Raw genomic sequence first — 13684 nt, 5'->3', positions numbered from 1 at the left:
ATTTTATTGATTTTTGAAGGCATCGCCCATGCCTTAGGCAAGGCTGCAAAGGCAGTCAACCACAACCAAAATGGAAATGGAAGTACAAAATGGAAATACAGCATAAAACAAAACAAAACTAGAAAAAGATGAGATACCAAATAATATTATAACCTAGCAACCAATAAGTGGAAGCAGGGCAAAGCCATCTTGCAGCCACCATGAAGATTTATAAATGGGAATAGAAGGGGCAGGGAACAGCACCCCAGAGAACATTCTCTGTGGCAACTCCTAAATTGTGGAACTCCCTCCTCACAGAGGCCCATCTAGCAACATCATTATATGGATTCCACTGAATGCTGAAGACATCGCTTTGGCCTTGGCCTTTGGCAGTTCAGGTATTTTTGTGGGACATACCTCTTCAGTATTGTTTGATCTATAACGCGCTGCCGTTGCATGGAATTGACTCACACCCTGTGATTGCTATCTGAGGCCCTTGTCTGTGCACGTCCTCCACGGGAAGTTCAGAGGGCAGCAACACAAGAATGGGGTTTTTCATTGGTAGCTCCCCACTTGTGGAAAGCTCTCCTCAGAGTGACTTGCCTGGAACCTTCTTTGTCTAGTTTTAGGTACGAGGCAAACATTTTCCTTTTCGCTTGGGCTTTTTGGTCCTTAGCATGAAGGCTTTTAAAGTACAGTGGACCTTCCAGATACGAATTTAATTTGTTCCGGGGGCCCATGCGAACCCCGACAATTTTGCAAGAAGAGGCGCTGTTTCTGCACACACACGAGGCACACAGAGCACTTCTCTGCATGCGCGGGCGGCAAAACCTGGAAGTATACACTTCTGGTTTTGCCGCATTCGCAACCCAAAAGTTATGTTACCCGAAGGTAACGTAACCCAAGGGTCCACTGTATTTGTGTCCTCTTTTGGTGATTCATGGTCTGCTAGACCTGTCTTTTAGGTTTTCATTTATAGGGTTTGTTGCAAATGGTGTTACTATTTCTGCTGAGTTTGCACATCGCTCTGAGTTATTTTTATAAGTAAAGTAACTAAATAATAATAATAATAACAATAATAGCAATAATAATAGCTTAGCTTGGTTTTATAAACTGTTTTCCTTCTTTTAATTGTACGATTGTATGGCTATAAACAACCCTGGTTGACACATGGAGATCTGCACATTGTCACGATGCATCCCAAATTATAAGATTATAATTATATTTTCTTTCTTATATTATAATTATAATCTTAGAAGGTTGGATAATCTTAGTAGGGGAATGGCTGTGACAACCACAAAGGGGTCCCTGCACTTCTGAATATGCCACTAGACCACTGGCAGCTGCCCTGCCTGTACTACTGCCCACTTCTGGCCAGACGTTCATCTATCAGAGGTGCTGTAGCTGCATCTGATATGGCAGATCCTGCACCTAGGAGAGGGTTGGTCTCCACGGTTTCCCAAGGTCCTTTTCAACTCTCCCATTGCAACCAGTGTGTTTCGGATTGCGGCTACCCTTTCATCCTAAAATGAGCCTCCAAGTTTACAATCGAGAAAGCAAGCATCATTTTTGCAGGCCTTTCCTTCGATTTCTGAACTAGAGCAATGTTTCCCTTTGCTGTGTTTCTGCAGGTGAGGGTGGGGGAGAAGGCAGGTGGGGAACAAATAATAAAAAATGGCCTCCAAAAGCCTAAACCGAAATGAGGTCGCTTCACATTTCACGAGCAGAAGCCAGAACTGGAAAAGGGGAAAGTACTCACTCTGTGCAGATGTTGTTTTGCTTGTAAAATTTGTGCTTTGCAGCAAACAGCCGTGAAATATACTTGGCATTTTCAAGGTCGTCCTTTAAAAAGTTGAAAGGGTGGAGGGGGCAGGGAGACAAGGGAATGCAGGAAATACACTTAATTACACTGTGACTGGCATAGCAAAGGGTTATGTAATGGTGAACGCGCTCCTCTGAAATATTCAGTAGGAATAATGCTTTGCTCAGAAACACACAGGCACAAATGCCAGCATCCAAGTCCCCATATCATAGGGATACTGGTGCTAATTCAAGAGATATGCTAATGCAAACTAGTCACATCATTGGGGCCCAGAGAAGAGCAGTCCAATGGCGAAATGGTGCTATGACAAGTGTCAATCCTAAGTCTTCAAGCCCTGTTTCTTGGAAGCATCTGGCTTGACAGGGTGCAAAGCAAGAGGCTGAGCTACAGCCACCAATGGTTTGATCCAGCAAGGCTTTTCTCGTGAGAAATCAAATGGAGTTTTTTTTAAAAGACCAATATCTGATTTAAAAGGTAAAGGTAAAGGTACCCCTGACCGTTAGGTCCAGTCGCAGATGACTCTGGGGTTGCGCGCTCAACTCGCTCTATAGGCCGAGGGAGCCGGTGTTTGTGGCCAGCATGACTAAGCCGCTTCTGGCGAACCAGAGCAGCGCATGGAAACACTGTTTACCTTCCCGCCAGAGCGGTACCTATTTATCTACTTGCACTTGACGTGCTTTTGAACTGCTAGGTGGGCAGGAGCTGGGACCGAGTAACGGGAGCTCACCCCATCGCAGGGATTCGAACCGCCGACCTTCTGAACGGCAAGACCTAGGCTCTGTGGTTTAGACCACAGTGCCACCTGCGTCCTTAATATCTGATTTACAGGAGGTTAAAGAGAAGCATCAGGGTACAGCAATGAAGCCCATCCTATGAGGTCCGCAAGGCATTTGGCTGCCCACTGGTAAAAATAAAATAAAAAAATGGACTAGATGGATTCTGGACTCAGCCTGCAAGGCAGTTCTTTTGTTGCTACAAAACTCGGTAATACTGGTGGCTAACAATTAGGGTTGTGCACAGTTCCCCTGACCCAATCCAAAACCCTGGATTATTATTATAATTTATTAAATTTGTTTACCGCCCTTCATCCGACGATCACAGGGCAGTTTCCAATATGAAAACACAAAAATACATACCATAATCACAAATAAAAACACACACCCAATTTAAAAGGCCATAGATCAAGTTGAGCCACCTTGGATTGGCCCCGAATCAATCCATGACTTGGAGCCCATGTTTAATTATGATTGGGAGGAGGGGTGGAGGAAGAAGCAGAGACTCCCTCCGAACAGAGAGCAGGAAGGTTCAATCCTGCTGGGTGCTTCTTTGCAATCACCTTCCGTATGGGAAAGATACTTGCAAAAGTAGTGCAGCCCGCAGGATCAAATTCTCCACTCATCAGCTGGTGAGTGGAAGATTCAATCTGTTTTGTCTACGTGTTCCATGTTGAGAACACACCAGTGAAGCAGACCCCTGCAGCTTTGCCCTCTGATGTGCTGCCTCCTGACAGCTTTGGATCACTCTGGGCAGCCTGACTTGATCCAAGGCTGTCTCAACCTAACTTTGCCCAAGCCCTGTGCCGGCCAGGCTTGAGCTGAATCCAGTGCACAGCCTGCTAACAACCTCAGTTATCATTCACTGCAATCCCTTTCCAAGCTCCTGGGGTGGGTTTGATCTCATGGAAGTTAAAATAGCACACTGGGAAATCGTCTGCAAGAATCCATCACACTTAAAATGTATACAATGAAGATCCTGTGGTTGGAAGGGGGAAAAAATAACCCTTAAGGCTGATCTTTTAATGCTTTGCTTACTGTATGAAAGAGCACAGTTTCTTCTTTGTTGAGCAGTTCCACAGCAATGGAAGACTTGTTGTGTGTTATATTCCCGATATCATTCCACCTGCGGAGAAGCAAGTTTGCTGAAACAGACATGCCATTGCCAAACAGCCAGAGTTGTCATGATTCTTTCAGTACAAGGAGAATGTTCAGTAACTGTTTGGCTCAATCAAGCTTCTCCATGCTTCAGCTTGTGAAAATTATTATCAATGACCTGGCTGCATGTACAGAGTAATCACCTAAGAAGCAAATGTAAATGCCTCTTTGCCTCCAACAAATTCATGTTAATGGTTCTGCAGATGGGAATGCTACGCAGCCAGTGTAGTAAAGTGGTTAGCAGGTTGGATGAGGACCTTAGGAGACCAGGGTTCAAGTCCCCATCAGCCACGAAGCTTCCCTTGTAACCCTGGCCTGACTACCTCATAGGAGAGGGAGAATCACCTGTACTCCCTTGAACTCTTTGGAGGAAACATAGTATATAAATGCAACAATGAATAAATAGATAAAATAAAACACCTTGTTTTAGGAGGGGAAACAGCTGAAACACAAACGGATGTGTTGCGTTTATCACTTTGAAAAAAAATAATAACCTCCTTTTTTTGTGCAAACTCATGGCCTATAACGAAATACAAACAGGGCTGTATCCAACCCTGCTGTTCTGCTAGAGCAGCGAATTAGTCCCACTTAGAGCAAAAAAGAAATATGAGCAGCTCTCAGCCATCACCAAAGGTTTTCCCATATATATTTCAAGGTAACAAAAAAGAACATATAGAAGGAGCTAGTTGGTGTCATCAAAGAAGTACATTCCACAATGTCTGTGCCACAACTGAAATGGCCCTATGCTGGACCTCAGTTTATGAAGGCTCCAGAACAGAACCTCAAACTAGGTTTGAGAGCCTCTGGAACAGTGTGGGAGGTAGTACTGGGAACAGGAGCCAGGCAGAGGAACTGGCAAAAGAAATCCTCCCTCTCCATTTCTCTTTTATCAGTGGGATCCTGTCATTGGATTAAACTGAATGAAATTGGGTTGGATCCAGTTTTCATCCATCCAGCCAAGTTGATGGAAATCAAGCTAGCTTTGGATCGGTCAGACACAAAGTTTCCTGATCATGTTTTTACCTGTAGATTACTGTGGGCCTTCCCATTCTGTTCTTGACAAAAATCCCCATGCAGTATATTCCAAGGTGCATGTCATTTCCTTGATTGTCCTACATGAATAATAATAAAAAATGTAAATGTTCAAATTTTAATTATACCAAACCTTGAAATCAGCAGCAATCACAATATAAAGAAAAAAAGGAGAGAAAAACCCAACCCCCAACAAAATCCCATTTCTTATCTAGATGCCTTTTGCATCAGATATTTTGGGCTGAACAAACCTCCCATGAGAAGATCTGCCCCGCTGACAGAATGGACATATATCGCGTATCAAGATTGAATCCACAAGGCCGCTTGCTCCTTTCATATAAAATATTCCAAAGAAATATCACCAGAGGCACAATGGAGCCATATCAGAACCAAGGACCTTGCTGTGTCTCAGAACGAAGCACAATTTGATTAACTTCTAATTGCGTTTTTCTCTGGATCCACCAGAGAAATGTGGAGTTAGCTCTTACAGCAATGCTTACTGTGCCCCCTCCAATTTGTGCTTATCTCACTTTGGTGCTCACCAAACACTACAAAAGAGAATGGATTAGAGAATTGATTTGCCACAGCGCAGAACTTTAAACCTTTGATTTCTGTCAGTTGTCCAAAAGGCTCGACATGGAATACTGCATCAATTTCTGGTTTCCGGTGCAAAAATCAGTAACTTTGAGGCAGGCTGTCACAAGATTCAGAACACAAGCGAGGAGCCAAATTGTTTATTTCCTTCTGTCCCTTCAGGCGAAACAGACCGTTGTCCAGATTCTTCAAATCAGCTGAAGCTGAGACAAGGGCAGATCTTCAGCTGAGATGTGCCTTAGGGTAGAACTCAGATTGCCCCTGGCAGATAAAGCTACAGAATACCTCCACAAACAATGAATGTGGGGGGGGGGTGGAGCGGGTGGAGGCCGACTTTGAAAGCTAAAAACTGCAATGTTTTGACTTATTCTGCAAGCTGGTTGCAAGCTGTTCAGGACGTTTCATATTTTCCTAATACAATAAAAGGCCTCAGTTGGAAATTAAGTTGGAGTTCCTTACCTTCACAGGGAAGCTTTCCTGCCCAAACCCATCTAGTCGTTCTACTTCACTGATGTATAGGAATTCTGCATCCGCTGCAGAGATGCCACTGTAAATCGAGTTAAGAGAAATATGGGTCAGGATTGCCCAGAGGACCAAAGATTCTAGGTTGAACCCTTGGAATTTGCTAACTTAGAATTATATAGGGGTATCCAACATGTAGAAGGCTAGTTTTGTGTCCTCCATATGCTCTTGAACTACATTGCCCATCATCGCTGACCATTCGCCATGCTGGGCGGGGTGGGATCCGATGAGAGTTGGAGTCCAGCGACATCAGGAGAATGATGAAGAAGAAGAGTTTGGATTTGATATCCCACTTTATCACTACCCGAAGGAGTTTCAAAGCAGCTAACAATCTCCTTTTCCCTTCCTCCCCCACAACAAACACTCTGTGAGGTGAGTGGGGCTGAGAGACTTCAAAGAAGTGTGACTAGCCCAAGGTCACCCAGCAGCTGCATGTGGAAGAGCAGAGAAGCGAGCCTGGTTCACCAGATTACGAGTCCACTGCTCTTAAACACTACCCACACTGACTCTCACACTGAATGGTACATTGGCTGCCCTTGATCTAGGACAATGATAACATTCAAAGGCCAAAATATTTTGGGCAACCCTCCTGTCCCCCCAACTTAAACCTAGGCTATCCAGATCTCATCAAAAACAGTCCAAAGCTGAAAATGAGCAAAGCCAAAGGAAATTTTATACTCATGCAAAAATGGTACAACCCAGTCATTATCTGATGCTAGTATCGGCTTCTGACTGGAATTAAGCTATTCTTAAGCTTAATTAAGCCCAGTATACCTGAAGGAACATCTCCACCCCCATCGTTCTGCCCGGAGGCTGAGGTCCAGCGCCGAGGGCCTTCTGGCAGTTCCCTCATTACGAGAAGAAAAGCTACAGGGAACCAGGCAGAGGGCCTTCTCGGTAGTGGTGGAACGCCCTCCCATCAGATGTCAAAGAGATAAACAACTACCTGACATTCAGAAGACATCTTAAGGCAGCCCTGTTCAGGGAAGTTTTTAATGTATGACATATTAGTGTATTTTTGGAAACTGCCCAGAGTGGCTGGGGAAACCCAGCCAGATGGGCGGGGTACAAATAATAAATTATTATTATTATTATTCTCTCTCAACCTCATCACCTGCTGTCAGCAATAGATAACAGCCCCAGCCTTCACCAGACACAAGTGCATTCCGGTGCATGTGCAGCATCACGGTGCTCAAAAATAATTAGCAAGCACAATCTCCTGTAAAGGTAAAAGTAAAGGGACCCCAGACCATTAGGTCCAGTCATGGCCGACTCTGGGGTTGCGGCGCTCATCTCGCTTTATTGGTCGAGGGAGCCAGCGTACAGCTTCCGGGTCATGTAGCCAGCATGACTAAGCCGCTTCTGGCGAACCAGAGCAGCACACGGAAACGCCGTATATATTTCCTGTATGTCATAATCAAATCATGCTTCTGGGAAACTTACAAGGCAGGCTTGAAAGCAACAGCGTTTCCTCTGTTGATTATCCCCAGCATCTCCTTGTCAGAAGCCCACTGCCTTTGAACTTGCCGAGTCCGTTTTGTTACAATGGCTGATAGACAAGGAGCCACCCTTTCCCTAAGAGATGTCATTCCAGACCATATCAAAGCCATTGGCCAAAGCAGAAACACAGGTTGCAGGAAATAGCACCGCAGGCTAAACCTACTCCAGAAACAGTTGATAACGAAGGAAGGCAAGCTGCCTTATCTGACATTTTGGGGTCTCACCTGTGTTTTGTGTGCACCTTGGCTACTTTGTCAGTCAGCTCCTTCAGGGCTGCTTCGTCTTGGATCCAGTCCTAGAGAGACGGAAATAAAACAATGATCAAGGAGTTGGAGCAACCTCCCTAGAGGCAAAGGTTGCCATATTCAGTGCTTTATTCATTTAGAAAAAAGGTGAGTAAGTGGTAACATGACATAAGTGTGTACAGTTATGCATTGTGTAAAGAAAGTGGGCAAAGCCATTGTCTTCCCTCTCATATAGCAATATAATGTTATAGATTTGGGTGGACCACCACCACCCAGAACCCTATAAACCCTGCATTCTGAGGTGGTAGAGTCCTTCCAGGACTACAACATCATTCTCTTGTAGATGAAAGTTCAACTTGGAAGCCGCCCAGCATGCAGCCTACAAACCATCTGGTATAACAGAAACTACTGAGCAAAAGAAAGAAAGAAAAAGTGCTTACAGAGCAAACACTTTCATAGAACCCATCCAAGCAAACTATTCGTTTTGCAAGAAAGGGTACAGGTAATTAAACTGACCCATTAAGAACACAGGAAGCTGCTTCATAGCAAGGCACACAATTCTATGCTCTCCCAGGTTTCAGATATGACTTTCTTAGTCCTATTTGGGAATACTGGAAATGGAACCTGGGACTTAAGAGCATAACAGGCCAAAGACCCATCTAGTCTAATGTCCTGTTCTCACAGTGGCCAACCAGGAAGCTATGGGAAGCCCAAGCTCAGGACCTGAGCACAGCAGGAATATCTCCATTTGGGATTCCCAGCATACTGCCTCTGACAGAGGAGGGAGAACTCAACCATGGTGGCTAGTAGCCAATGGCAGACTTATCCTTCTTTTGCGTGCAAACCTATCTTTACCACTGAGCCTCAGATCTTCATCGGAGAGGGGGATTCCTCTCCAATATAGACACAATCTCCCTTTCAAAGAAATATAGCCTAGGGGTATTCTATTGCACAGAAAAACATAAAATAATATTGAGAAAAAACAGCTCCAAAGGGGAATCGCTAAGAAAATAATGCAGGAAAGAAGAGCTAAGTTTATTTCTGCGACGTACTTAGGGTTTTGAGATCAAAAGCTTTGCTGCTGGTTCTGTTTTTAAAAAATATGCAGTCCAATACATTTGTGATCTCAACAGTTAGGGGGAGAAAGGTTGTCTACATTGTAAACACGGTTTGCGTGTGGCAAGGGTTATCTATTAAAATCATCCGGTGCAATAGTACAAAATGGAATCTGCTCATAATTTCAAAGTTGAAAAGAAAAAGAAAAAAGAAAAAAAGCCATCAAACTCTGAGTGATTATTTTGGAATGCCTCAAGGCTGTGTGTATGTATACTTAACCAAACTGCCTTCGTTCTTGCTCACTGGGGGCCTCCCCATAATATTTGTTCCTGACACTGAAAAATGTGAAAGCGGTAGCGTGCTAATGAAAAATGGCATGCTACGTGCCTGTACACAGCTGCACACCTGCAAGGCGTTCTGTGTACATAACTTTGTTCTTTTCACCGCTGAAGAAATGCCATTTGACACATATTGTAGCTGCACAAGATCAAACACAGTCCGAAGGCAGCAACCTTTCACCGGTTCTCAAGTTTGCTATTCCCCCTCCCCCCCCACTCGCAGGAAACACCTCACCCGCCAGCAAAATCTTTGGTCCATTGACTATGCAGTTAATAAGGGCTTACTATTAGCCAATTAAGTAAACTATCCCATGCGGACATCTAACTCTTTCCAGTGGGTGGACACCGTTAAAAAGCCAGGCAGGATGAAGGTACCAATTACAGCGTCAAATTTGGATGTGGGAAACCTTCCTTCAAATATCCAGTTAGCTATTACATGGAATGGCAGATTACACGTGCTCATAGCACTATTTTAGCTTCCCAGTACTCCCACAAAGTAGACTTATGTATGCGTAACTCAGAGTAATGAGATGAAACTCCCTGCCAAGTGTGTGAACAAAAGAAGGGCCCTGCAGGATCAGGCGAAAGGCCCATCTAGTACAAAATGCTGTTTCCGCAGTGGTCAGTCAGATGCAGGACATGAGCACAACATCGTTCTCCTGATCATGAGCCCCAGCAACCGTTACCATTAGCAGCTATTGACAGCCTCATCCTTTATGAATTTGTCTAATCCCCCTTTAAAGCTGGCCATTGGTACGTCCCGGGGAAGCAGATTTCGCAGTCTAACTATGCACTGGGTGAAGAAGTACCATCTTTTGTCTGTCCTGAATATACCACCTGAACAAGGTTCTGGAGCGAGTGGTCGCAGACCAGATCCAGGCGCTTCAGGAAGAAACTGATTTCCTGGATCCATTTCAATTGGGGTTTAGGCCCAGTTTTGGCACAGAAACTGGTTTAGTTGCCCTATATGATGACCTCTGTTGAGCAAGAGACAAGGGAAACATGTCCCTGTTAATTCTTCTTGACCTCTCAGCGGCTTTCGATACCATCAGCCATGGTATCCTTCTGGAGCGACTGTCCGAACTAGGGGTGGGTGGCACCGATTTGCGGTGGTTCCAGTCCTACTTGGATGGTCATTCCAGAGGGTTTTGCTTGGGGAATGCTTTTCAGCCCCATGGCACTGTCAATTTGGGGTTCTGCAGGGCTCAATCCTATCCCCCATGTTGTTTAACATCTACATGAAACCGCTGGGTGGGGTTATTCGGAGGTTTGGGGTAACTTGTCAGCAGTATGCTGATGACCCACAGCTCTATTTCTACTTTACATCTGCAGGTAAGGCAATGGAAGTGCTGGACCAGTGTCTTGCCTCAGTAATGGACTGGATGAGAGCCAACAAACTGAAACTCAATCCAGATAAGACTGAAGCACTGTTAGTGGGTGGTTCCCTAGATTGGATGGGTGGGAGATTGCCTGCTCTTGATGGGTTACACTTCCTCTGAAGGAGCAGGTTCGTAGCTTGTGGGTACTCCTAGATCAGGGGTCAGCAAACTTAACGCGCCTCGGGCCAGTGTTTCCAGGCCAATCGCACAGCGGGGTGGAGGGCGGGGGAGCGCGTGCCCATACGCGTGCGCACACGCTACTTCCAGCGCACTTCTGGGTCGGAGGAGCACCGGAAATAGATTGTGTGCATGTGCACGGGCCTCCTCCGACCTTGATGTGCACTGGAAATAACGCTTGCGTATGCGCAAATAATGTTTGTGCATGCACACAAGCTATTTCCGGTGCTCCTCCAACCCGGAAGTGGGCAGCCGCGCAGTGCCGGTAAGAGCGGGTGGCGGGTGGCGGGGGTTGCCGCGGGCCGGATAAATGAGTTCCTCGGGCCTTATCCGGCCCGTGGGCCTTGGTTTGAGGACCCCTGTCCTAGATCCTTTGCTGTCGCTCCAGTAAATGAAGTGAAAGGTCAGTTTTTGCTCCTCCTCAGTTGTGTCCCAGGAAGGCCCACTTGACCAGGGAGGAGGCAGTGACTGGTGTACGTGCGCGGGCAGGGCTTGGGAGGCAGGGTTTCTGGAAGGGGTGGGGCTTTTAGGCTTTTGTGGGAAGTGGCCATCAATATACAGTAAGCCCTCAACTTAGATGGAGGTTACATTCCAGGGATCGCACCTAAAGACAAAATTGTGTATAGTTAAAACAAAACAGGTGCAACAGTGGGTGGGATTGCCAAAGCCTTTTCCCCAGATGCTAGTCCCATTTCCATTTTTATTTAATTTGCCAAGCGCATAAAGTTGAATTCGCACAAATTAAACGTGCGTCAATTGCGAGCTTACTATAGTCCAAGGTAGGAAGAGACAACAAGCACTTTTCTCCACTGACTTCTTGAAATTTGCTGAAGGTCACGGCGGATCACTTAATGAGCAGAGCTTGGGTGGCCATTTGTCATGTCTGCTTTAGTTGAGATTCCTGCATTGCTGCTGGTTGCATTAGATAACCCTCAGGTTCCCTTCCAACTTTACAATTCTATTATTCTATGAAGCAGGAAAAGTCTACATGCAAAAGGTGAAATGAAAGATCAAGGTGTATGAACTCACCATAGGAAACAATACATATTCCCGGAGAAAATCATGAGATGCAAATTGATGGAAGTCTCCAAAATCAGCTGGAGAGGAAAGAGGGAGAGAAAATTAACCCGCAAACCACATTAGCTCAGCGCTCCCTGCACATGAAACTCTCAATCTCGAACAGATACAAAAATGTTTAACATGCAGCGAACTGGGATGTCCAATGCAAATATTAGAGCATGGTGTCAACCTGTGACTTAGAAGGAAAACCCCAATACGCCCTACCAAAGGAAAGACCTTTTCTCACCAGAGGATATTTTATTCTTTTAGTAAAAAAACCCCTTATTTAACTTAAACACAGATTGCTTGATTCCTCCCAATTAAACACTGCCATGGAATCCATTTGGATGAAGAACAGTTTAAAACTATTTTAAACAAACTAAAACAAAACATACATACATACACACAGGACCAAAAATGTTCTGTTTTCATCACTTATATTTCTAAAATATTGCAAAAAGGAACAGCTTGGGGGTGTTTCCCAATTAGGATGATGTCATCCTCTTGATCACAAATCAACAGATCACAGATTTGAGGTAGGGTTTGTGGATTATTTTTATACCTGGCTTTCATTTTCATGAGTGTACCTCCCTCACCTCTCTTTCTCTTAGAGAGACACCCCCATATTTGTGACCCACCAAGCCAAACACAGTTAATCAGGAGCTATAATCTTCCAGATCATTATGTCTTAGAACACATACTATAAATGACAATGGTCTGTGTTCAGCTTATCACAAATCTCTTCAGGTAGGTATGATAGTATGCAAGCCCTCTCTTTTCCTACTATCTTGTCCTCTTGTCCTACTCTGAAAAATGGTGGCGCTGTGGTCTAAATCACTGAGCCTCTTGGGCTTGCCAATCAGAAGGCCAGTGGTTCAAATCCATGCGATGGGATGAGCTCCAATTGCTCTGTCCCAGCTTCTGCCAACCTAGCAGTTTGAAAGCATAACAGTAAGGTAAAGGGACCCCTGACCATTAAGTCCAGTTGTGACCAACTCTGGGGTTGCGGCGCTCATCTCGCTTTATTGGCCAAGGGAGCTGGCGTACAGCTTCCGGGTCATGTGGCCAGCATGACTAAACCGCTTCTGGCGAACCAGAGCAACGCACGGAAACGCCGTTTACCTTCCCGCCAGAGTGGTACCTATTTATCTACTTGCACTTTCGAACAGTTAAGTTTTCTGAGCGTTTCTGTTGAGAAGCTGGCAATGGAAGATTCAATGCCTATCCTTTTCTAAGGTGGAGATAATCAGTTGTTGGTCTTAATAAGTTCCTTCGCAAAATGGAGACAGACAATTCAAGCGGCCATGGAAAAGAGAACATGCATTTTTAGACTTCTTCCGTTTTTGAAGTCTCCAACCCTTCTAGGCGAGATGGATGAAAATTCTGCCCGTAAGTCAAAGTTGCAAGGTGAACTCTAGCAGAAATGTTCTTTCTGTAACATCTCGAAGGTCGCAGAATTCTTTTTCTCATTATTTCTAGCAGTTTCGATATCTTTTTAGGAACTTGTGCAAAAACTTTTCTTCCAGTCATGAGGCACTGTAGGGCATTGGATTTTAAATTCTGGTTGTGGGTTGCTCTACATATGAGCTTACTCCGTTAGGGATGGGAGTGACTGAACAGGGCTTTTTATGTATTCAGCACATAACATCATGCAAATAAGTGTATTCATTTTTCAGATGTTTTGGAATTGGGAGAATGAGGGTAGAAGTATTTCCTGAAGGCTATAATACTGTCTGTAAAAGACTCTCCCACCTACACCGCTTCATTTTAACAGAGAGAAATATTGCCCAAGAGCTCTTGCTTTCTTTTATTTGAATCAGATCAAACACTGCTGAAAAGGTTCTCAAGATGCTGGAAATTCCCCTCGTAAATTACACTAGTCAAATATTCTTGCAAAGCCTTCAAGACAATTTCATATGATTACTGGGTGCCAAAAATGCTGTTTCATTTCATTTCACATTATAAATGTGTGTTTACTTCTAAACTAGAGAACACAAGTAGATAAGAAACTGTGCATGTAACTCTTTTTATTTTTTAAAAAATCTGCACA

At 44.6% G+C, this 13684-nt stretch overlaps 1 protein-coding gene across 2 annotated transcripts in view; it reads right to left on the bottom strand.

Moving 5' to 3' along the window:
• Positions 1–13684, bottom strand: part of PTPN14 (protein tyrosine phosphatase non-receptor type 14) — a 106814-nt gene that overhangs the window by 24372 nt on the left and 68758 nt on the right. For both annotated transcript variants that reach the window (XM_053383192.1, XM_053383193.1), the window contains exons 5-10: positions 11605–11672; positions 7605–7675; positions 5818–5905; positions 4756–4844; positions 3613–3700; positions 1739–1821 (exon numbers count right to left, since the gene is read on the bottom strand). In XM_053383192.1, the coding sequence (XP_053239167.1) occupies positions 1739–1821; positions 3613–3700; positions 4756–4844; positions 5818–5905; positions 7605–7675; positions 11605–11672 (487 nt within the window). The remainder of the gene's footprint in view (positions 1–1738; positions 1822–3612; positions 3701–4755; positions 4845–5817; positions 5906–7604; positions 7676–11604; positions 11673–13684) is intronic.

The sequence above is a fragment of the Podarcis raffonei genome, chromosome 3 (assembly GCF_027172205.1).
Source record: "Podarcis raffonei isolate rPodRaf1 chromosome 3, rPodRaf1.pri, whole genome shotgun sequence".
NCBI classification, from domain to species: domain Eukaryota; kingdom Metazoa; phylum Chordata; class Lepidosauria; order Squamata; family Lacertidae; genus Podarcis; species Podarcis raffonei.
This window is presented reverse-complemented; position numbering and strand designations above follow the sequence as displayed.